Source organism: Symphodus melops (genome assembly GCF_947650265.1).
Source record: "Symphodus melops genome assembly, chromosome: 2".
Taxonomy (NCBI): domain Eukaryota; kingdom Metazoa; phylum Chordata; class Actinopteri; order Labriformes; family Labridae; genus Symphodus; species Symphodus melops.
The window spans coordinates 1364462-1388215 of record NC_136692.1 but is presented as its reverse complement, the minus strand read 5'-3'; the positions used below and the strand labels follow the sequence as shown (position 1 = coordinate 1388215).

At 41.1% G+C, this 23754-nt stretch overlaps 2 protein-coding genes across 2 annotated transcripts; one reads left to right on the top strand and one right to left on the bottom strand.

Moving 5' to 3' along the window:
- Positions 1-731: 731 nt before the first annotated feature.
- On the top strand, positions 732-5730 carry LOC306819970 (uncharacterized protein; the record flags this gene model as incomplete). Its single annotated transcript, XM_079337597.1, has 6 exons — positions 732-810; positions 2059-2145; positions 2366-2566; positions 4131-4294; positions 4386-4492; positions 5523-5730. 6 exons carry the CDS (start codon positions 732-734, stop codon positions 5728-5730), a joined length of 846 nt encoding a protein of 281 aa, XP_079193723.1.
- A 932-nt stretch (positions 5731-6662) lies between these two features.
- LOC306819969 (uncharacterized protein) lies at positions 6663-15351 on the bottom strand (the record flags this gene model as incomplete). The annotated part of the gene is made up of 10 exons (XM_079337596.1): positions 6663-7105; positions 7188-7279; positions 7417-7474; positions 7578-7665; positions 8275-8544; positions 8642-8869; positions 9686-10042; positions 14095-14102; positions 14222-14427; positions 15235-15351. The coding sequence occupies 9 exons, from the start codon at positions 15349-15351 to the stop codon at positions 7199-7201; spliced, it is 1413 nt and encodes a 470-aa protein (XP_079193722.1). The 3' UTR covers positions 6663-7105; positions 7188-7198.
- Positions 15352-23754: the final 8403 nt, after the last annotated feature.

Sequence of the window (23754 nt, the reverse complement as noted above, 5' to 3'; positions counted from 1 at the left end):
AGCTAAATAAATAAATGACGGTTCATACAGAGAGATGAATATGTAATGATAACTATAATTTAAAGACGTTCTATCAAAGCCAAATAGGTAGGACTGATTTTTGATGACGCTGACTGGGAACCCGCTGTGCTGGGAAACTTTTTTCACCCAACGTTGGGTCAGACTTACCTACATTTATCCCAGCAGCATGAACCCAGCATGTGGTTAGGGTTAGGATTTTAGCATCCCTTTTAGCAACCTTTTAGCATCCCTGCAGGATAAAGAGTTTTATGATGCATCAGAGTGCCTTGGACTTTCAGTTTTCAGCCTTTCTTTGTTTTGTAATCAGGTCATTTCATTATTTTATTATTGCTCTTCACCTGACTCTTCTACATTTTTTGGACCCTGTGCAGCACTCGCCTCAAGCTTTTTTGTCCGCGCATAAAGATTGATTTAATTGATTAACATGTGGAAGGTGAATGAATTTCATTCCCCTTAAGGTGTCAGAAACAAACACATTTTTTAAATGACAGATTTACAAAGTCTGACGCTTAAAAGACTCTGAATGAGACGCCACTAAAAATAGATGTTTAGTTTTTCCGTCACTCCCACACTTGTTTCTTCCTCTTTTTTCGTATATATCAGTCTCTTAGCTCACTGAGGTGCAACAAGAGGAACAACAATTCTCAGTGATGTGAACACACTGACCTGGACTTCTCTCACACACACACACACATTCAAACATCAGGAGGATGCAGCAGATGGAGGTAGATTACATGAATGAGCGGCCACATGCTCGTCAGAAACGCAGCCAGCATGTAAACCAGACAGGTAAATAAAAACCCCTTAATGAATAAATACATATGAAGGGCATTTGTTGTTTTTACATGAAACTGTGCACAGTGAGAACTTTATTGTAACTCTAATGTTCAGAGCTGAAGGACGTTCACTTCTTCTTTAAGCCAGTCAGACAGAATACAGCAGGTATGAAGCAGATGACTCCTGATGGAATAAAAATACAATATATAGTTAGGAGTAAGCTGCTACAGTGATCAATAAAGATATCGCTGATAAATGTTGGATTATATCACATCCTCTTTTTGGTGGTTGTTTTTTTTTTAGCTGATGAGATAAAAGTAGAATGAGCCTGTAACACTCGCCCAACACCACAAAGAGTGAAATAATCACAACATGTGGAGCAAACCGTGTTGGTCAGGTGATAGTCTGTCGCAGCTGCTGTTGCATGTGATCCCACTGCAGACTTTGGATGATAGAAGAGAGACAGCTGCAGGTGATGAGAGCTGAACAGTGCAGTCACTTGAAGTGTATTTTACATGCAACATAATGTAATATGAATAAGTGTGTGAAGTGTAAATGTGCTGCTGAAACATGTGAGCTATTGGTGGGACAAATGGTGTTCTTAAGGTTAGAGATTTGTTAACATCAAAGACAATGAAGGGGTTTATCTTTTTAAACCAAAAACATCTCTGAAACGTTGGCCTTTGACTCGAACGAAAAACGAATACAACTCTTAGGTCATTCCTTAAGACTGTGAAAGATAAACAATTTATTATTGAAATGAGAACAGACCCTTAGGATATATTGGGGGAGATAAGAAGTCACCTCATGGTGACCTGTATAACCTTTGAAGTCATATGTCCTGAGGAACCACAGGGGGTGCAGGACTGTAGGAGAGGCACACTTGAATGATCAAAGCCTAAATGAAGTCGTAAATGTCCTGATGCTTTGACCAACGCTGTATAAATACTAGGGTCTTTTCTTTGTTCATGGGGGATCACAATTGGCTGGTGACTCTCCCAGGTAACATGGCTAACCTGGACTGATGCTGTTTCTTGTCTTTGTAAATAAAGTCTTATATTACATGCAAGTCAGTGTCAGCGGATATTTCTTCATCATGTACACATCATCGTCAAGGACTTGAGAAACTGCACACTGCATCAGCTGTTTCTGAAAACATCAACATCACCGTTCATGGTGAAAGTGTGAGAAAATATGTGACATATATATATCAAACATGTTCTTACAGATGCTGATTGTTTTGTGTGTTTCACTGTGCAGAGAGAAGACTCTGTCGGCTTCTTCTCCTGAGTTTTGCTGTGCTGTGCATGGTACAGGCCTCTCTCAACATCACCCTGCGTCTCACACGTGAGGACGGATTCTTTGCATCACTTTAGATGTGCACACAGACAGCAACACAGCATTGCATCACAAACAGTCTTTATTTGTCTCCCCCATAGGGAAGTTTCTCAGCTACTGGGAAATTGCTGCCTAGACATTTCACATGTCACAAAATGTTCCTCAAACACAACCTGAAAAAAAAGTATTGTTTGTTTTAAATGAAATGTTTCTGTTTGTATTTTATCAGTCAACTCAAACAGCACAACTCAGACAAAAGAGGTTCAGATGGATTGTGAGCAAAAGACGAACGATCAGTTCAACAGATTACAGGAAAAATTCAACGCGCTGACCAGAGACAGAAACCTGCTTGAAAATCGAAACAATGAACTGAACAACCTGATAAAGGAGACGCAGGAAGAACGGGACAGACTGAAAATGCAAATGAGGGGTGAGAAACAATCAGAACTTCATCTTTATTTACTTCTTACACTCTGATATCAAAACCATTCTTCACCTGATATCTGACACATGAACAGTAATCATTTCTTTTTGCAGCATGGTCTTTGTTCTGCTGTTTCACCAACATTTCACTCTCGGTTAATGAGACTTTTCTCGCTCCCTGCCAAGTACTTATTTTACAGCATTTGATGAGATTAAAAAACATAAACCCTTTTGGTAACCTTTGTTTTTACATGCATTAAATATGTCATTAAATATGAACTTTGTAACCCTAACCAGAATCCCAATGTGACATCACAAGGAGAGCACATTTGAAACAGAGCATTTATGTGTTGTCAAACTTCTGCAGAGCACAAACAAAGGACTGCAAGGGGTTATGTCACAGTTTGTTGGTTCACTCAGGTTACCCAAATAAATGTTAAAGGGATACTTCACCCATTTACATGAAGCTGTGTATCATTAGAAACATGGTAGTAGTGTTGAATGGACGAGAAAAATGTGTTTTTCTTTGCTTGAAAGTTTTCTTCATATGATGCAATATGACGCTTTTTGAATCACATGAAGAAAACTTTCAAGCTTACACAGCTTCATGCAAATGGGTGAAGTGTCCCTTTAAATAACACAGTAGGGAGACAAACAAGAATTGTCATGTCATCTTTAAAACAAACAACAGTTTGCACTATTCTTTTAGAAATTATTTGCTTTACTATTGTTTTTAGAATTTGAAGTAAATGCCTTTATTGTTTATTTATCACTACACGTTTTACAACCAAATTAGTTTCTTTACATTTGCTTTTCTTTTCTCCAGTAATATTTCCAGATGTAGAGCTGCTGTTAATGACCGTCATAGTCTTCATAGTTTCTTGGTGAACTATTTCTGTCAATAGAAGAAATCTAAAACAGTCTAGAACTATCTGTCATTACCTGTCATAGGAAACAGCTGGTAGTGTATACGGTGACCTTGACTGTCCTTTTAGGCACCCTTCAATAAAAGTTAAAAAGTTGGTGTTAAAGTAGGAATGTACTGACCTCAGCTGGGTAATAGCCTCACAGACTCCTTACCTGTGTGACAGAAACAATGAGCTCAGTAAGACTCAAGAGTCTCCAGAGTGGATCGTCCAGTCCAGCAGACAGCAGCTTCACTCCTGTTTCTCCGGCTCAATTGTCGCTCGGGTCAATCTCTTTCAGTTTGGAGTATCTCAGGGCTGCGGCCTGAGAACAACACAGTTGTGATCTTACAGTCCAGTTGTGATCTCACAGCCCAGGCATTCAGTGCAGTCTTCATTGTTGGACGATATTTGGGTCGTGATACCTCTCACAAGGATTAAATTGCACATTGCCTGTTAAAAACGTTACTGATAAATATTATTGCACACTAAATATATGCTCTTAAGTATTTTCTACATTCAATGTTATTGCATCACACTGTAAATGTTGAATTTTATTGTACATTAAAGAGTAGTTATCAATGTTTCCTTTGAAGTGATGTCTGAGTATTTCCCAGTAGAATATTTAGTTTGATCATTGATGTGGCGTTCGTTTGTTTCTTCCAGAGATGGGCGGCTGTCTGTCCTACTCTCAGTGTCCTGCAGGCTGGAGGGAGATTCGCTCCAGATGTTACTTCCTCTCCTCGGAGAGTAAAACGTGGGAGGACAGCAGGAACTACTGTAAGAGTAAAGCTGCTGACCTGGTGGTGATCAACAGTGAACAGGAACAGGTACAATGCACTCAATCTGTGTCAGGGTTTAGCTACATGTCTCAGTTCATGGACTCAATTTCATTTATTTCTTTACTATCTTGAGCCACAGAGAGATTTGTACCAACTGGATGGGGATGTGGATCTCTTGTTTTGGATCGGTCTGTATGACACAGCCGGGACCTTCAGATGGGTGGATGGATCTGTGCTGAGAAAACCGTGAGGCCTTACAATAAACCTGAATGTTTCTGCACCACACATCCATTCTGATGAGACATTGGTATCTATTATATAAAAAGGTTTTTAGACAGACCAAGATGCTTCCATGCCAGAAACAGACTGAATAAAAATAATGATTAAAGGTATTTGGTTCAAAATTAAAGCAAGTTCTCAGACACGGTGCTGTTTTCTTTGAAGTGTATTAAAAAGAAGGGTAAAAGCATTTTTTGCATCCTCTCACCCAAACTAAAGGCAGTTCTCTGCTGCCCTCTTCTGGACAAAAGTAGAACATCTGACTATAATTCTAACAGTAATTTCCCCTTTAAAATCAGTGATCTGGTTCAATCGAAGCATTTGAAATCTTGTTATTTCAGTTATTGTCAATGTGAATCAATTTCTATATATAAAAGACAATTCATGATGTGACTAACTCTCATAGATCCAATAAGAGACTGTTTTAGCTAATGTACCCTGAAGCTAAACTAAAGTCCTGAGTCAGCTCCTTTATTAGAACCGAGACGATCCATCATGCTTGTAGGCTTCAGGTTTTTATTGAATTTATGTTAATTAATGATTGATTTACCGCTATGATGTGATTCTTACAACACTTGTCTTGCTAATAACAATATTAATAATAATAATAATAATAATAATAATAATAAAAACAACATAAAATACTGTCAGAGACACCATTCGGGTGGGTTAGGGTGAGGGATAGGGCTAACCCTAACCCATTGTGGTGGGGGTTTCTGTGGTTCAGTGGTAGAGTTGGTTGTCTAACCATCTAAAGCTTGGGGGTTCGATCCACTGCTCCTGCAGTCACATGTCCGATGTGCACTGCAAGACACTTAATCCTGAATTGCTTCCCCTGCTTTGGTGGCGGTGTATGAATGTGTATGAATGGTATCAGCTAATATTTATGGTCACTAAGCATGGCAGCCTCTACCATCAGCTTTGTTGTACTAACTGCTGTCAGTCCAGTTTTTGCTTCTTCACACTAAACTGTGTTCCATCACTGTTCTTCATTTAGATTCTGGCAGTCAGGTCAGCCGGATCACGGTGGTCCCAACAACAGAGAGGATTGCGTCGAGATGTATCATCGAAACCCCACACTGGCCAACTGGAACAACGCCCCCTGTGGAGACACGCGACGCTGGCTGTGTGAAAAAAGCTGTCAGTACTTGTTGATGTCAGCTAAAAAATTAAAAGGACCAAATATCAGGAAAACAAAGAGTTAGATGTAACATGAACACATTTATGTTTTTTGGAATTCTTGATGTGACTTTTGGATAAAGTACGACACTCTGAGGCACAGGCTTACCTGTTTTTTTATTGGCTGTGTTGGTTGTAATAATTTCAGTTTCCTGCTCCAACCAGTGATATACTCGAGGAGGTCATCCCCACAATATTAATATTTTAAGCAAGAGAAAGAATTTAAAGCCAAGGATTGTGGAGATAAATCTGTCGACGGCAGAAACATTATAATTTAGCCTCACACGGGGCACCATTTATGTATGTTATGGATTTAGAAGAACTTTCACTTTTTTTCACCAGCTGACAATGTGATACAAGATTCAACTAGTTAAAAGAACACATGAATGAAAGACTCGTGTTTTAACTTCAATTCATGAAGTCACAGTTTTATTGTCTTAATGTGAATATGTATTACAAATACAATGATTTAATGAAAAATTAATGAAATAATGGATACAGGAAAAATAACATCAACATGATTATGTCAAGAAATGTGAATGGATAATGAATTATGAGTGGATATTGTAAGAGTGAGATTAAAAGGCTACTCAGATTTATGAAATGTGGCTTTCTTAATGAAGTTCAAATATAAGATGTTCAGGGAGACAGTTCCTTTCACTACAGTAGATCATTTTAGTCAGATTTCATTATTTACATTTTTTAATTCATACGTGGATTTATTGAAACAGATGCAATAACACTGAAATGCAGTTTCTTTGATTTATAAAAGAAGCATTGTGGTATGGTTTAGTGAGTAGTTTGCACAGTCCTGTGACTTGTGTCCAATCAGTTTACAGAAAAACAGTCAAACAGAATATCCATACGACCAAGAAAGCAACTGTTTTTTTTTTTCACTTCCAGCACATTTATCAAGTTATTCTTAAGTTTTATATTTTATGTCAGGGTTTCCCACAAACAGAGACAGGTTAAAAAATGGTCTTACTCTTTTGGTGAGTTTGTACTGATAATTTGAATCCTCTTTTTTTCCATGATGTTTATTGTGTTTATAACATTTGAGCTGCTCATTAAGAAATAGAAAGCCTTCCTTGTAATTGTACAATATAAAACCAAACAGAGAAATACTCTGAGGGTGCGATAATCAGTCATCCTCAGTTACACTCAAGTATTAAAAAGCTTGTTTAATTAAAGCAATGATATATAAATCAGTAAGTCACATATGATTTAATAATTAAGAATGTTTAACACCTTCAAGCTGCAAAATAAAAGAAAACCATCTCCTAAACTCTGGGCTCCGTGCTGCTGTTAACTCCCTGCTGCTGAAGGTCAATGTTTCCACTTCCCCCACATCCTCCACAGCCTCTCTCTCCACTGTGAGTCCTGCCTCTGCTTCAACTGCATCTGGAATCACATCAGACTAAAGTTATAGTTGTGACTGTGACTGTGAAGTGGGCCTGTTTGATTCAGTGCAGGAGGCTCTAACCTGACTGGACTTCACGGCATGTGTTCCTGCTCCTCTCTGTCTTCTGTCTGTGCTGCAGTGACGGCTGACACGTTCTCATTCACAACATCCAACTGATGGAGGACGATGAGATTTGATCACAAATATATTTCATCAGGTCTCTCTCTCTCTCTCTCTCTCTCTCTCTCTCTCTCTCTCTCTCTCTCTCTCTCTCTCTCTCTCTCTCTCTCTCTCTCTCTCTCTCTCTCACCTCGATCGTCTCTGCAGGCTCATTTGGTTCAGTGGTCGAGCTCAGAGTTTTCTTCTTTCTGGATTAAGTCAGAAAACAACAAATCCCAGAATGAACATGAAGCAAGTCATTAAAAAAGTAGAATGACTTTGAGATGACAGATGAATCTTAATGGTTTTTACCTCGCCCACAGAGTCAGGAGAAGCAGAGAAATCAACATCAAGAGCAGCAGAGTCCCCCTGGTGATATTCATTATGAGTGTTGAGTTCCCTGAGAATTAAAGAGAGATATGTGAGAGTCTTTACTGAACGATTAGATTGAAAAATGTCATTTCTACTTTGTGATAAACTCTGTTCATCATCCTGTCAGATTCTGACAGGATGGAGATTGTGTGTGTGTGTGTGTGTGTGTGTGTGTGTGTGTGCAGGTGAATGTAAATAACTCACCTGCCAGAACAGTCAGATGTACGGTGGAGTTATGACGTCCTCTTGTGTTCTCGGCTTCACAGTAATAATTCCCACTGTGATCAACACTGAAGTTAGAGATGGTGAAGATCTGTCCCAAAGCTGTTGGTGAGTGTTCATCCTCCTTGAACCAGGTGTAATTAGCTGCTGGGTTAGCATCAGAGCTACAGGTCAGAGTCACTGAACTGCCCTCCACTATCTCAGCAGAGGGACTCACTGACACAGAGGGAAGCCTTGGGCCATCTGGAGGAGATGTGTCAGCAGTGGTTATTCTATGTTGAGGTATGCTAGCACCACAGCACAGAGTAGTTCAATCATAAACCGTGAATAACTTTTTGTAGCAACATGAAAGCTGAGCACAATCTTCTCCCACAGAGATGGAAGAGATAAAAACAGTTTGTCATGTTTCACTCACATTTCACATCAACGTTGAAGAGTTCAGATGTCCTCGTCCCCAGCTCGTTCTCAGCTGCACAGTAAAACACCCCGGAGTCAGACAACTGGACGGAGCTGAAGACGAGCTCTGGTCCTTCACTGAGAGGTTTAAAGTCTTGGTTCCTATTCTTCTTGTACCAGGTGTAATTAGCTGCTGGGTTAGCATCAGAGCTACAGGTCAGAGTCACTGACCTGCCCTCCACTATCTCAGCAGAGGGACTCACTGACACAGAGGGAAGCTTTGGAGCATCTGAGGAAGACATCAGGTGACATGACTCAAAGATTAGAGCAGTGTGCTGTGGTGTCAGTCTGTAAATGTGTTTCCTGATTTAGTCGAGTTTACTCACACACTGAAGGAGAGGGGAATCCATCATGTCCCTTTAAGGCACAGGAGATTTCATCCCCAAGACAAAACCAGCTTTTAAAGGTAGACGTCACAGCTGTGGTTATTATCTGTCTGTTCTTAAACCAGACGTATGAGAGACGAGCTGCTCCACTGCAGCTGCTGTGACACGTCAGCTCTGCCTCAGTGAGATTCTGACTGACTCGTATCCTTTTAACCTGCACCTGTAAAGCTGAATACGGAGAAAGAAGTCTATTATCATTGTTCTAAACAGAGACAGATTATTTCAACTTCTTTAATATCTAGAAGTGAAATCAGGAACACTACGATCCTGTGACCACACAGCCTTTGATTCTGACAGAAAAGCTCCGACAGAGAACTTGGACTGAAAAGTCTTTTTTTGTTGGACTCAGTCAGTGCACACTAACTAGGTGTCTTTTCTATTATGATCATTTCTATCTGACATACTTTACAGCTTGGTGTAAAACCGAGTCAAGCTTTTCATTTTTAACTTTGTCTTAGGAAGAATTTGTTTAGAATTTTAAAGAAAGATTGGTCAATTAATTGATTGATTGATTTCCAAAGAAAGAAACCAAAAGGTCAAAAATTTCTACCTGAAGAGTTCAAAGACCTGAAACTGAAAAGACTCAGAGAAGCTTCTAAAAGTTGGAGGACTCTGAATCAGTGGTTCTTAACTGGTCTCTGCTCAGGACCGACCACCAACTCCTTAAAGAGGAACTGAGAGCCAGAATATCTGATATCTATCAACCAATCAGATTTATTGACATGTTGTTCAGTTTGGACCTCAGATGGTATAAAACATGTTAGAAGCTCTCAGAGACTTTTTAAACTCTTTTCTGAGACCCACTTTGTGGTCCCGACCCCCCAGTTGAGAACCACTGCTCTAAAGTCAAAGAGGCTGAGTGGTTCTCTGTTATTAACACACAAGCTCGACCTGTTTGCACATATGAGACAGTGAGTACAAACTGAGAGTGATCAGTTCAGGTTCTGTGTTTGTGTGTCTCCATCACTTTGTGTTGATGAGTACCTGTGACAGTCAGACTTGTTCCAGGTAAACTGCTCCTCCATTCAAAGCTGCTTGTTGTTGTAAATTTGAAACGATACTGGGCTGAATCGCTCTCTCTCAGGTCAGAGAGTCTCAGGTGGGAGCGTCCACTTTCTCTATTAAAGACCTGAACACGATTTGTATACCGGGAGTCTCTACTGAGGTCTTCATGTTGTGTATCATAACCCCCAGAGAGAGTACGCTCAGACCTGAACCAGAGCTTTGAAGAGACCCAATAAAAACCATTATAAGAACAATAAATGTCGACTGATGAGCCTTTGGGTGCACAGGTGGATCTGACATCGTACGTCACTCTGTAACAGGACGTTCCATGAACACCTGGAAAATAAAACAAATATTTAGTTTCATAGATTTAAATCTCAGTAGGTGAGTATTCACAGGAGGAAACAGAAGTAGTTACTGGTCTCCTCCACCAGATGTTGTTTTGTTTGAGTCAGATTGTGAAGTAAACTCACAGACTGGAGCAGAGGGGAAGTCCTGGTGTTTCTGTAAAGCACAGGAGTAGCTTTCTGCAAAACCAAAGTAATCTGAGTAAGTCGAGGATGTTTGTACTGGAATTTTCTCTCCATTCTTGAACCAAATGTAGGAGGAGTCAGGAGGGAGAGGACAACTGCTGAGACACGTCAGATCTGCCCGAGAAGAAGAAGACCATGTATATTTGACCACCTGCACATGAAGATCTGGATCTTCTGGATCTTCTGTGTAGAGAGAACAGGGAGGAGATTTCAGTCATCACTGTCTACATTCACACATACTAAAGAACTGATTTTCTTTTTTTTATTGTCATTAAAATAATCAACAAATTACCTGTGACAGACAAAGTGACTCCAGGACCACCTGTATAAATTCCACCAGGCTGGTTTGTTCTGAACCTGAACTTGTAAACAGCTGAGTCACTATGTCTCACATTTGTGATGGTCAGAGTGCAGTCCTTAGATTTAGAGCTGTATGTCACACGACCTGTGTACTGGGAGTCTGTTTGCAGATCTACAGGTTCTCTATCCTGCACTTTAGTAAACCAGAAGGACTTCTGAACTGTAGTAGACAGATCATTTATTGTGGATGGGTATGTGTAGTTGCACCTCAGTGTGACTGTTGATCCTCTTAAGGCACAGACTTTAGTAGGTGTGTAAGTCACTGCCCAGCCATTCTGACCCTGAATCACTGTAACATAAAGCAGATCAGGAACAACCATCAACATCATAACTTCAACTGAGACAACAAAACAGCCTCAACATATTTCAAAATAAAATAAATGTCAGGAAACAAGTTTTGATTTTGTCCAACTTGAATAAAGTTAAATAATTCATGAAACATGTAGTCAGCTTACAGTAAACCTGATCAAAGTATCTGAAATAAAATCATCATCCACGAGCGCGATGAGCACGAAGGCTGAGTAAAGATTACAAAACATATTAACAATGTTACATTTGAATGGTGCGTTACCCAAACCAGACGCATCCGTCCTCCTTTGTTTATGATTTGGTGGTGATGTGAGGTGATCATGCAAAGCATCATGGGAGTTGAAGTACAACTCATTTCCTAAAAGGATGCATCCAAACCAAACTGCAGAAAACCAGGAAGTTCGCACCCATCCTGAAATGTTCAGTCACTGAATGACCACGAGGGTTCAGACTACTGAAACGTTCGGCCTCCATACTGAACTGTGACTACAGTGATGTAAAAGAAGGAACCTGCTGCATGTTTCAGCAGAGCGTCAAACAGCATCTCTGGGTTTTATTTCAAACATTACATTCTGTAGAACATCAAGCTTGTTGGTTCGTGCATCACATTCAACAACAACTGAAACTGATGAAGACACGTAAGTGTCAACTTAGACCGACAACTTCTCAGAAGCGTACAGCTACAGAGCCTTTCTCCCCCGCCAGGTGGGCGGATCCATTAGCGTCACATGAAAGCTATGAAAAGCTTGTCAAAGAGTTTTTTCACTCTGTGGTCAGTTTGTTGTTGATCTAAGTGTGAAAATCGTTTGATGCAGAACTATGAGGTGTGAGAAACAGAGCACACACAAATACTTAAAGAGACGATCTTAAAAGATATCAGCACATTATATAAACATCTCACTTAAAAAAGGAACTAACAGGGGGACAAGTTTCCATCCAAAAAACAATTAAAAAGAGGTTAAAAATATATGTAGATAGAAACTGTATAAAAGAGATTCTTCAAACAACAAATCCTGCAGGGACGTAGTTTGGGAACATGCATGGATTAAAAAAAACTATTTAACTAACAGTATGTCAGAGTGAGGAGAAGATTTTTGGTAAATGTTAAGAAAAAGAGGAGATCCACTAAAGATCTTCCTGTTAGACATTAAAACAGACATCAAATAAACTGACTGAACTCTAATTCATGTCTTCATAAACTGTGATCCACTTTTCACACAGGTGACCTTCAGTCTGCATGAATCAGTCCCACGTCTCCTCACATTTCTCTCTTTAGATGAAATGAATGTGACTGTAGATATGAAGTACCTGACACAGAGAGGAGCAGGACGATGAACCCACTCACTGCTGCAGTTAGACTCATGGCTGCTCCTCTCTTCTCTCTGTGTGACTTCAGGGACAATAAGACATGTTAGCAGAGAGAATAATAAGAACGGAGCAGGACTCAAACTGTATCAGACATGTTGATAAATTATTTTACTTACAGTGAAGAAGGACGACGTCTGAAAGAAGACTCTGCACTCACTGAGCAGAAGACGGATATCAGGGTGTTTTTAACAACTACATTTCCTTCCTCTTTAGATGATTTACAAACATGATGAGTTCAAACAGGAAGAACTCACACCACAAAGACTGCTGGAGAGATTTCAGACCACTTCTCGAGCAATGCCAAAGTGCCCTTGGGCAAGGCACCGAACCCCCACCAGTTCAGGGGGCGCCCCCAGTGGGAGCCGCCGCAATCTGACCCGTCCATCTGATGCATGTCCTCAGGTCCGGCTTGTGCATGCATGTGATTGAGGCCTGTGTGTATGAGAAGCATGTCTCTAGAGAGTGTGAACCACATTTTCCTCCTCAGGGATCAATAAAGAATATAAAAAATAAATAAATCATCAAAATGTGAGACCCTTGGCTGCAGGGGCGTGTCTGGACTTTTTTGGACTGGGTGGCCCGACCCGTGCCCTGTCTGAAGCAGCCTGCTCAAACACACACAAATAAATATTCATTAGTTATACCGTGTCTAATTTTACCAGTTATGTCTACTTTATAAGAGAAGATAATGGAAACATAAATATTTAACTCTTTACTGACAGAGAAAGGTGATGGATGTTAAGTCAAAATTTCAAGTACTTACCATTTGCACTCAGTGTAAAAAGATGAATTAGCAATGTTTAGATGCTGTACATGTTATTTTATTGTAAGTAGGACAGTGTGCATTAATGTCCTAAGCACAACTAACATGAATTAGATATAAGTATTTATTACAATTGAAAGTTAAAACAAAACAAAAGTACTTAATGTGTTAAGAAAACTTCAAGAAGCTTTTAAAAAATGAGATCAAAAACGACAAATGCTGAAGTTTTCTTTATTATTTTCTTTATTATTGAAATGTTTTCAGTCTCACTTCTCTTTGCATGGTCCTGTACAGTTCAACAAGGCCCTGAGCCTGGATGCTATGCTAAATGCTATGCAGCTGAGATGAACCGAGGGCTACAGTTCAGGGAGCAGGAGAGGTCAGGTTGGCGGCCATGTGGCAGAGCAGAAGGAGAACAGGAACCGGTATGGGATGAGCTTGAACAGTTCAGGAGGCTGGACAGGAGATCGACCAAATGGTGAGAGCCACTTGGAAAGGCGGCTCAGAGATGTCTGCCTTGCCATCAACGTAAAAACATGGGCAGCTATAGGCCAGGCCACTGACAGGGAGAAAGAGAGGGCAAGGCCTACATCAGGGATACAGTTGTTAGCAACGCCTCCCGCAGAGACGCAGGAGTGAGGAAGTGTTTCCTGCCATGCCACAGAGCCTTAGCTTCCAAAACAAATACACATAAATCACATAGTGCAAACTATAAGTCTTTAATACAAAAAAAGTGTGCATGTCAAATAAGCTGGCAAGAAATTCTACATAGGCTAATACATTTTACAGGACTCAATTAACCAAGGCGAGCGAGTAAGATAGCACGGCTAAGCTAAAGGCTAGCTTAATACTGACATTAATTATCTGTTTTAATGATTTATTAAATGCCGGTCGAGCTGCGTTCTTGAAGGAGTCTGTCCAGAGGATTCATTTTGAAAGTAGTTTCCTGTAAGGATTTCATTGGACGAGACTAAACTAGAGGTTTCTTCGTCCATGTTTTTGGTTGGGTTTGTTGACTGTACTGTACAATGCAGTTGGATCTGCAGCCTCCTGACCACTGGTGCTGAGAAGAAGAAAGAAATGAGATAATATGATCACAGTCAATTTCAAAACAGAATGATTCAAACAATAGTTGTAGATCTCTTGTGATTAAAGATAGTGTTATTTGATGGGTAGTTTTACCTCTGGGCTGTGCTGCGACTGTTAAAGTGAACCGCAGAGTACTCAACCATCTCCTCTTGTTCTCCTCCTCCTTCTTCTTCCTTCTTCTTTTTCTTGAGTCTCTGGGGTTTAACTGGTTGGATGTTGGAGTAGAGAGGATCAGCCTGGTTCCTGGAAAAGTTGACGGTGGCATATTGAAGTTCACTCTGCTCCTCTGCTGGTTGTATCTGTAAAGACCGGACAACCAAGAGTGTTTAAATATTTACAGGCAGACATTTTGAAAGCTTGTGTTACTCACAGAGACAGACATTTTCATTTAACTCAAAGCACAATGAAGACTTGAATGAGAAACAGATCCTGTTATTGGTGTTTCACTGAGAGCCTTGTTGAATATCTATGAACCTTGGGTGGTTTCATCAGAGCAAAAGCTTAAGCACTAACAGGAAACAAACATTGCTGTAGGCAAACAAACACAATGTGTGCAACAATCACTGATTTGTAAATCCAGAGACTTCCTCACCTGTTCACTGTTGTGTGGTCTCTCTCCGAGCTCAGACGGTTGCTTGCTGGCCCTCTTCTTTCTAGTGAGGTGTATTTAAATGGACAAGTAAAACATATTGTTGCTCTTAAGGATTCAATGAATCAGTCATGAAGTTAAACAAAGATGTGCTGAAACAGAACTGCTCACATGATCCATATGATGAAGATGAGTATGATAATGAGGAAAATAGCAGAAACTGTCACAGCAGTCGCCAGTTTCCATCCTTCTGCAGGAGCTGTAATGATAATGGTGTGACAGGAAGTCAACCTTTCAAGTAAAAACATGTCATGAACACATTCTGACAACTTGTGTCTATGGTACATGGATCTTTGGTTTTCAGTCTTCTCATCATATCTGTTGTGATATGTCTTTTACACATGGGTGAATGAAAGGCAGACTTATAACTGATCTCCACCTGATGGTGAATTGGATCAGATGGCAAGAAAGCCTGCAGCTCAGACCAGGTGAACCTAAATGTGCAGTGTGGGTGAACTGGGAATGTCTGGTTGAAGAGGTGGTTGGTTAGGTCTCCTCTTCCAAACACTGTCTCTTGCATGCCTGCGGAGGTTGGGGACATTGATTCTGAGTTGTCCTTGGTCAAAGCCTCCATTGTGGAAGTGTCTGATCGGAGAAGACCCTTGGTGCAAGTCTTGGCGTCTTCCTAAGAACCCCCGTTGAGACACTATCTGTGAAGAAAGCCATCTGGTCTAAGAAGGACACCTTTGGCACTTGGATAACCAAGCGCTCTTTGGAAGCAGCTGAAAGCCACTGGAGGGCTTGGTGGAATAACGCAGTAGTTGAGAAGGCAAAAACCTAGATGTTGGTGGACTTCAGGCAGGCTATGGAAAAGGACTTTTGTGTGGCTGCAGGGAAGTTCTGACAAACCGTAAGAGGGCTCAGGAAAAGAAAGAATCTCTTAGCAGAGGATGCCATAGACGTCAAAAAGTTCCTCAGTGTCAAGGGACCAGGCGTGGGTGAGACATACAGCTGCTTATTGATTTAGGACCTAGGGTGTTCTGATACCAGGTACACATTCCTATGCCCGAACATGGTGTTTGTTATGGCCAATCCAAGACTAGCACAGAAGTCCGATAACAAAGAACCACTTGGGTTCAGATAAGACAAATCGTTACATCAATCATCCCTTTTCCAGGGTGTCAATAACTGCTCCAGTGGGCGTTAAAGTCCCCCGTTCAATCAGAGCCTTTCTCCCTGTGCCAACCGTCAGAGCACTGACAGAGAGGTGGCTTCAGGTGGTTTATCCATGAGCAGCTGGTTAGTTCATCCAAGTGCTCTAGCTGTAATATGAACACGGAGCAGTTCACTGCTGCTTTATCAAGGGCCTCACACGGGGCACCATAATGTTGGGTTTTTGCATAGTAAAGTTTGGTTATCAAATTAAAATGAATGATCATCTTTATTTAATTAGCTAATTCATTGAAGTAGTTATTTATCATTGAAATGATAAATAACTACATCAAATTGATCCTGTTGTAGACATGAAGCCAGTGAAAGGTCAGCAACTCAAGGGTTATGATTTCTCTCTTCCTCTCGCCTGCCAGGAGCCAACAGCTGCATTTTGTACCAGCAATTTTAAAACAATTGGGAGAATTGAAAAAGACCAAGTATTTTGAGATTCATGTTGTGGCCGACCGGTTCAACCACACATTCAAAGAATTAAAGTTGTCGAGTCGAGACATGATTAGTTCATGTATCACAATCTCCGAATCATCAGAGGGTTAGAGTTGGGCTCTAAACTTTAGAGATTGATGGAAGTGCTTTTAGGTCAATTTAGATTAAAGAAAAATACCTCAAACAATGCATTTATTTTTACCATGAAAAGAACTTGCTGTAACTTAAACTGTAGTTTATGATAAGAAGATGGAAGATGAAGACATGCAATAATGAATCTTAAGTCTTGTTCTGAGACAACTCTGGGCCTTCTCTTTAACCAACTGAGTAAACCGTCAACTTAACAAACATCAGAGTCTCACAAGAACTGTTTTATCAGACCCAGTAGATGTGTCATGACCTATGAAGCAGTGTGGGTAAAACTTACCTGCCACAACAGTCAGATGTACGGTGGAGTTATGACGTCCTCTTGTGTTCTCAGCGAGACAAACATAATTCCCACTGTGTTGAAGTCTTGTGTCGTTGATGGTAAAATTCTGTCCTGAAGCTGTTGCTGAGTGTTGATCCTCCTTGTACCAGGTGTAATTAGCTGCTGGGTTAGCATCAGAGCTACAGGTCAGAGTCACTGACCTGCCCTCCACTATCTCAGCAGAGGGACTCACTGACACAGAGGGAAGCTTTGGAGCATCTGGAGAAGATGTGTCAGCAGTGATTATTCTATGTTGAGGTATGCTAGCACCACAGCACAGAGTAGTTGAATCATAAACCGTGAATAACTTTGTGTAGCAACATTTTGGCTGTTTTTGGTCTGAAGTGACCATGTGACAAAACTCCCCAGTTATAGGCCCCGTTTACATGGAGACGCTGTGACAGAAATGCAGCAAAACGACCCCACTCCGGATTCGAAGTACAGATCGTCCACACTGCAGGTCTTGCCTGAGTGAAAACGATGTAGTTCTCACGCCCGGCCAGTAGTGGGCAGTGGAACTTTAACACGCGACACGCACGACCATATATCTATGCGCGCAACACTTAACAGTATAACCACTTCCTCCACAACATCCTCCTAGGATGCTAGTTATCCTAGGTCTTACCCAAAGACTGCGTATGGTCGCCCTGCGCTTGGGTAAAGGTTGGAATATTTGCCGTAAGTATTCGATTCTCTTTCGGCGGTGACATACACAATGTATCATATCAAGGTTCTGTTTTAAGAGACTATACAACGCGAATAGCTGCTGAAGCACACATACCACAAGTGGATACGCCACCATTGTTGTTTATGTTTGTTCTCGGCAACTGCGCAAATCAAAATGTATGGGGGGAGGTGTGGTGAGGTCATCGCAGCCAGAGAGTTCGCTCTGTTTTATTCACATGGCTGCGATACGCCCCCCGAATCAGTATCGCTCCACCCTGGAGGTCGAATTCAAAAGCTTGCGTATTCACGCCCGTGAAACGCCGTTGCCATGTGAACGACAGGACAATCCGTTACTCAACTGTTTCGTCTTACTGTCACAGCGTCTCTGTGTGAACGGGGCCTTAGCTCAGTGGATTGGAGCTTAGTGTGAATGACATTCAAACATGAAAGCTGAGCACAACCTTCTCCCACAGAGATGGAAGAGATAAAAGCTGCTTGTAATGTTTCACTCACATTTCACATCAACGTTGAAGAGTTCAGATGTCCTCGTCCCCAGCTCGTTCTCAGCTGCACAGTAAAACACCCCGGAGTCAGACGACTGGACGGAGCTGAAGACGAGCTCTGGTCCTTCACTGAGAGGTTTAAAGTCTTGGTTCCTGTTCTTCTTGTACCAGGTGTAATTAGCTGCATAATCAGAGCTACAGGTCAGAGTCACTGACCTGCCCTCCACTATCTCAGCAGAGGGACTCACTGACACAGAGGGAAGCTTTGGAGCATCTGAGGAAGACATCAGGTCACATGACTCAAAGATTAGAGCAGTGTGCTGTGGTGTCAGTCTGTAAATGTGTTTCCTGATTTAGTCGAGTTTACTCACACACTGAAGGAGAGGGGAATCCATCATGTCCCTTAAAGGCACAGGAGATTTCATCCCCAAGAGAAAACCAGCTTTTATAGGTAGACGTCACAGCTGTGGTTATTATCTGTGTGTTCCTGAACCAGACGTATGAGAGACGAGCTGCTCCACTGCAGCTGCTGTGACACGTCAGCTCTGCCTCTGTGAGATTCTGACTGACTTGTATCCTTTTAACCTGCACCTGTAAAGCTGAATACGGAGAAAGAAGTCTATTATCATTGTTCTAAACAGAGACAGATTATTTCAACTTCTTTAATGTCTAGAAGTGAAATCAGGAACACTACGATCATGTGACCACACAGCCTTTGATTCTGACAGAAAAGCTCCAACAGAGAACTTGGACTGAAAAGTCTTTTTTTGTTGGACTCAGTCAGTGCACACTAACTAGGTGTCTTTTCTATTATGATCATTTCTATCTGACATACTTTACAGCTTGGTGTAAAACCGAGTCAAGCTTTTCATTTTTAACTTTGTCTTAGGATGAATTTGTTTAGAATTTTAAAGAAAGATTGGTCAATTAATTGATTGATTGATTGGTTTCCAAAGAAAGAAACCAAAAGGTCAAAAGTTTCTACCTGAAGAGTTCAAAGACCTGAAACTGAAAAGACTCAGAGAAGCTTCTAAAAGTTGGAGAGCTCTGAATCAGTGGTTCTTAACTGGTCTCTGCTCAGGACCGACCACCAACTCCTTAAAGAGGAACTGAGAACCAGAATATCTGATATCTATCAACCAATCAGTTTCATTGACATGTTGTTCAGTTTGGACCTCAGATGGTATAAAACATGTTAGAAGCTCTCAGAGACTTTTTAAACTCTTTTCTGAGACCCACTTTGTGGTCAAGACCCCCCAGTTGAGAACCACAGCTCTAAAGTCAAAGAGGCTGAGTGGTTCTCTGTTATTAACACACAAGCTCGACCTGTTTGCACATATGAGACAGTGAGTACAAACTGAGAGTGATCAGTTCATGTTCTGTGTTTGTGTGTCTCCATCACTTTGTGTTGATGAGTACCTGTGACAGTCAGACTTGTTCCAGGTAAACTGCTCCTCCATTCAAAGCTGCTTGTTGTTGTAAATTTGAAACGATACTGGGCTGAATCGCTCTCTCTCAGGTCAGAGAGTCTCAGGTGGGAGCGTCCACTTTTTGTATTAAAGACCTGAACACGATTTGTATACCGGGAGTCTCTACTGAGGTCTTCATGTTGTGTAGAATAACCCCCAGAGAGACTACGTTCAGACCTGAACCAGAGCTTTGAAGAGACCGAATAATGACCCCTGTAACTGTTGTAAGAACAATAAATGTCGACTGATGAGCCTTTGGGTGCACAGGTGGATCTGACATCGTACGTCACTCTGTAACAGGACGTTCCATGAACACCTGGAAAATAAAACAAATATTTAGATTCATAGATTTAAATCTCAGTAGGTGAGTATTCACAGGAGGAAACAGAAGTAGTTACTGGTCTCCTCCACCAGATGTTGTTTTGTTTGAGTCAGATTGTGAAGTAAACTCACAGACTGGAGCAGAGGGGAAGTCCTGGTGTTCCTGTAAAGCACAGGAGTAGCTTTCTGCAAAACCAAAGTAATCTGAGTAAGTCGAGGATGTTTGTGCTGGAATTTTCTCTCCATTCTTGAACCAAATGTAGGAGGAGTGAGGAGGGAGAGGACAACTGCTGACACACGTCAGATCTGTCCGAGAAGAAGAAGACCATGTATATTTGACCACCTGCACAAGAAGACCTGGATCTTCTGGATCTTCTGTGTAGAGAGAACAGGGAGGAGATTTCAGTCATCACTGTCTACATTCACACATACTAAAGAATTGTTTTGGGTTTTTTTTTATTGTCATTAAAATCATCAACAAATTACCTGTGACAGACAAAGTGACTCCAGGTTCACCTATATACTTTCCATCATGCCGTTTTGTTGTGAACCTGAACTTGTAAACAGCTGAGTCACTATGTCTCACATTGGTGATGTTCAGAGTGCAGTCCTTAGATTGACAGTTGTACGTCACACGACCTGTGTACTGGGAGTCTGTTTGCAGATCTACAGGTTCTTCATACCGCACTTTAGTAAACCAGAAGGACTTCTGGACTGTAGCATATGTTGTGGATGGATATATGTAGGTGCACCTCAGTGTGACTGTTGATCCTCTTTTGGCACAAACTTTAGTAGATGTGTAAGTCACTGCCCAGCCATTCTGACCCTGAATCACTGTAACATAAAGCAGATCAGGAACAACCATCAACATCATAACTTCAACTCAGACAACAAAACAGCCTCAACATATTTCAAAATAAAATAAATGTCAGGAAACAAGTTTTGATTTTGTCCAACTTGAATAAAGTTAAATAATTCATGAAACATGTAGTCAGCTTACAGTAAACCTGATCAAAGTATCTGAAATAAAATCATCATCCACGAGCGCGATGAGCACGAAGGCTGAGTAAAGATTACAAAACATATAAACAATGTTACATTTGAATGGTGCGTTACCCGAACCAGACGCATCCATCCTCCTTTGTTTATGATTTGGAGACACATGTGAGGTGATCATGCAAAGCATCATGGGAGTTAAAGTACAACTCATTTCCAAAAAGGATGCATCCAAACCAAACTGCAGAAAACCAGGAAGTTCGCACCCATCCTGAAATGTTCAGTCTACAGAGGCGGACCCAAAAACTGACCACTGAATGACCACGAGGGTTCAGACTACTGAAACGTTCGGCCTCCATACTGAACTGTGACTACAGTGATGTAAAAGAAGGAACCTGCTGCATGTTTCAGCTGAGCGTCAAACAGCATCTCTGGGTTTTATTTCAAACAATACATTCTGTAGAACAACAAGCTCTGAGACCGATAACTTCACAGAAGCGTACAGCTACAGAGCCTTTCTCACCAGCCAGATGGGCGGATCCATAAGCGTGTGGCGTCACATGAAAGCTATGAGAAGCTTGTCAAAGAGTTTGTACCACAGAACTCTAATTCATGTCTTCATGAACTGTGATCCACTTTTCACACAGGTGACCTTCAGTCTGCATGAATCAGTCATCACATTTCTCTTGTTAAGCATATCTGAAATGAGATGCAAAGCCACGTTCATTTACATATACATGCTGTGATGTCACTGAATTTGTTTTGCAGTCTGTGCGCATGCGTGACAATAAAACTGGTCTCCGTCTAGAGCTCCGACCAAAGAAGCAGGTGTGCTGTTTTTCTTGCATAACTAAATAAGCTAGTGATAGCTTGCCATCTCTGATGACTGTAACCACGCAAGACTGCTGCAAGGATGTCTAATGCTACATCTCTCTTTTGATGAAATGAATGTGACTGTAGATATGAAGTACCTGACACAGAGAGGAGCAGGACGATGAACCCACTCACTGCTGCAGTTAGACTCATGGCTGCTCCTCTCTTCTCTCTGTGTGACTTCAGAGACAATAAGACATGTTAGCAGAGAGAATAATAAGAACGGAGCAGGACTCAAACTGTATCAGACATGTTGATAAATTATTTTACTTACAGTGAAGAAGGACGACGTCTGAAAGAAGACTCTGCACTCACTGAGCAGAAGACAGATTTCAGGGTGTTTTCAACAACTACATTTCCTTCCTCTTTAGATGATTTACATATATGATGACTTAAAAACAGGAAGAACTTAGATCACAAATAAGTGCAGCTACCAAACTTGTTTGACTGTCAAGCTCTCTTTTTTCAAGACATAAAAACTGAACAAAGGAATCATGAACAATAGTACCCTCAGAGTCGGCGGTTCAAGTCCCGATGTGGACCAAAATATAGAAGTTTGTCTGGTAGCTGGAGAGATTTAAGACCACTTCTCGAGCAATGCCAAAGTGCCCTTGGGCAAGGCACCGAACCCCCACCAGCTCAGGGGGCGCTCCCAGTGGGAGCCGTCACAATCTGACCCGTCCATCTGATGCATGTCCACAGGTCCGGCTTGTGCATGTCTGATATTCAGGCCTGTGTGTATGAGAAGCATGTCTCTACAATGAAACCAAACCCAAACCCAAAATCAGTGTAAAAAACGGAATTCGCAATGTTTAGGTGCTGTACATGTTATTTTATTGCAAGTAGGACAGTGTGGATTTATGTCCTTTGCACAGCTAGCATGAATTAGATATAAGTATTTATTACAATTGAAAGTTAAAACAAAAAAATGAGATCAAAATAGACAAATGCTGAGTTCAAAGTTTTCTTTATTATTTAAATGTTTTAAGTCTCACTTCTCTTTGCATGGTCCTGTACAGTTCAACAGGGCACTGAGGCTGGATGCTATGCTAAACGCTATGCAGCTGAGATGAACCAAGGGCTACAGTTCAGGGAGCAGGAAAGGTCAGGTTGGCGACCATGTGGCAGAGCAGAGGGAGAACAGGAACCTGTATGGGATGAACTTGAACAGTTCAGGAGGCTGGACAGGAGATCGACCAAATGGTGAGAGCCACTTGGAAAGGCGGCTCAGAGATGTCTGCCTTGCCATCAACGTAAAAACATGGGCAGCTATAGGCCAGGCCACTGACAGGGAGAAAGAGAGGGCAAGGCCTACATCGGGGATACAGTTGTTAGCAACGCCTCCCGCAGAGACGCAGGAGTGAGGAAGTGTTTCCTGCCATGCCACAGAGCCTTAGCTTCCAAAACAAATACACATAAATCACATAGTGCAAACTATAAGTCTTTAATACAAAAAAAGTGTGCATGTCAAATAAGCTGGCAAGAAATTCTACATAGGCTAATACATTGTACAGGACTCAATTAACCAAGGCGAACGAGTAAGATAGCACGGCTAAGCTAAAGGCTAGCTGGCATGCTAGCATGTTTAAATAAATCACTGAAAACATCTTCAAGATTATAGAGGTTTTAGCTTGTACACGTTCAAGCTGCTGCAAAGATGTAAAGATGTAAAAAACATTGATTTCTTTTCATCAATTAACACACTGACTGCCTACCTACCTGCATCCTTTTAAATCTGGTTTAAAGCAGGTAAGAAGAAAATCAGCCTTCAAAATAAAAGCAACCCCCAAAAAAACATTTAGAAACGGTTAAATACAAAATAAGAAACTTCACAACAAAAATAAAGGTAAATACTTCTTAGCTAGTAATACATGTTTGATGTTGGCTCTCTTATAACTGAGTCTAGTTAATGTAAAACTTATGAATCCTGTAAAATAATTCAAAATCACTTTACTAACAGTTAATCATACACAAAGCTTAATACTGACAAAAATTATCTGTTTTAATGATTTATTAAATGCCGGTCGAGCTGCGTTCTTGAAGGAGTCTGTCCCGAGGATTCATTTTGAAAGTAGTTTCCTGTA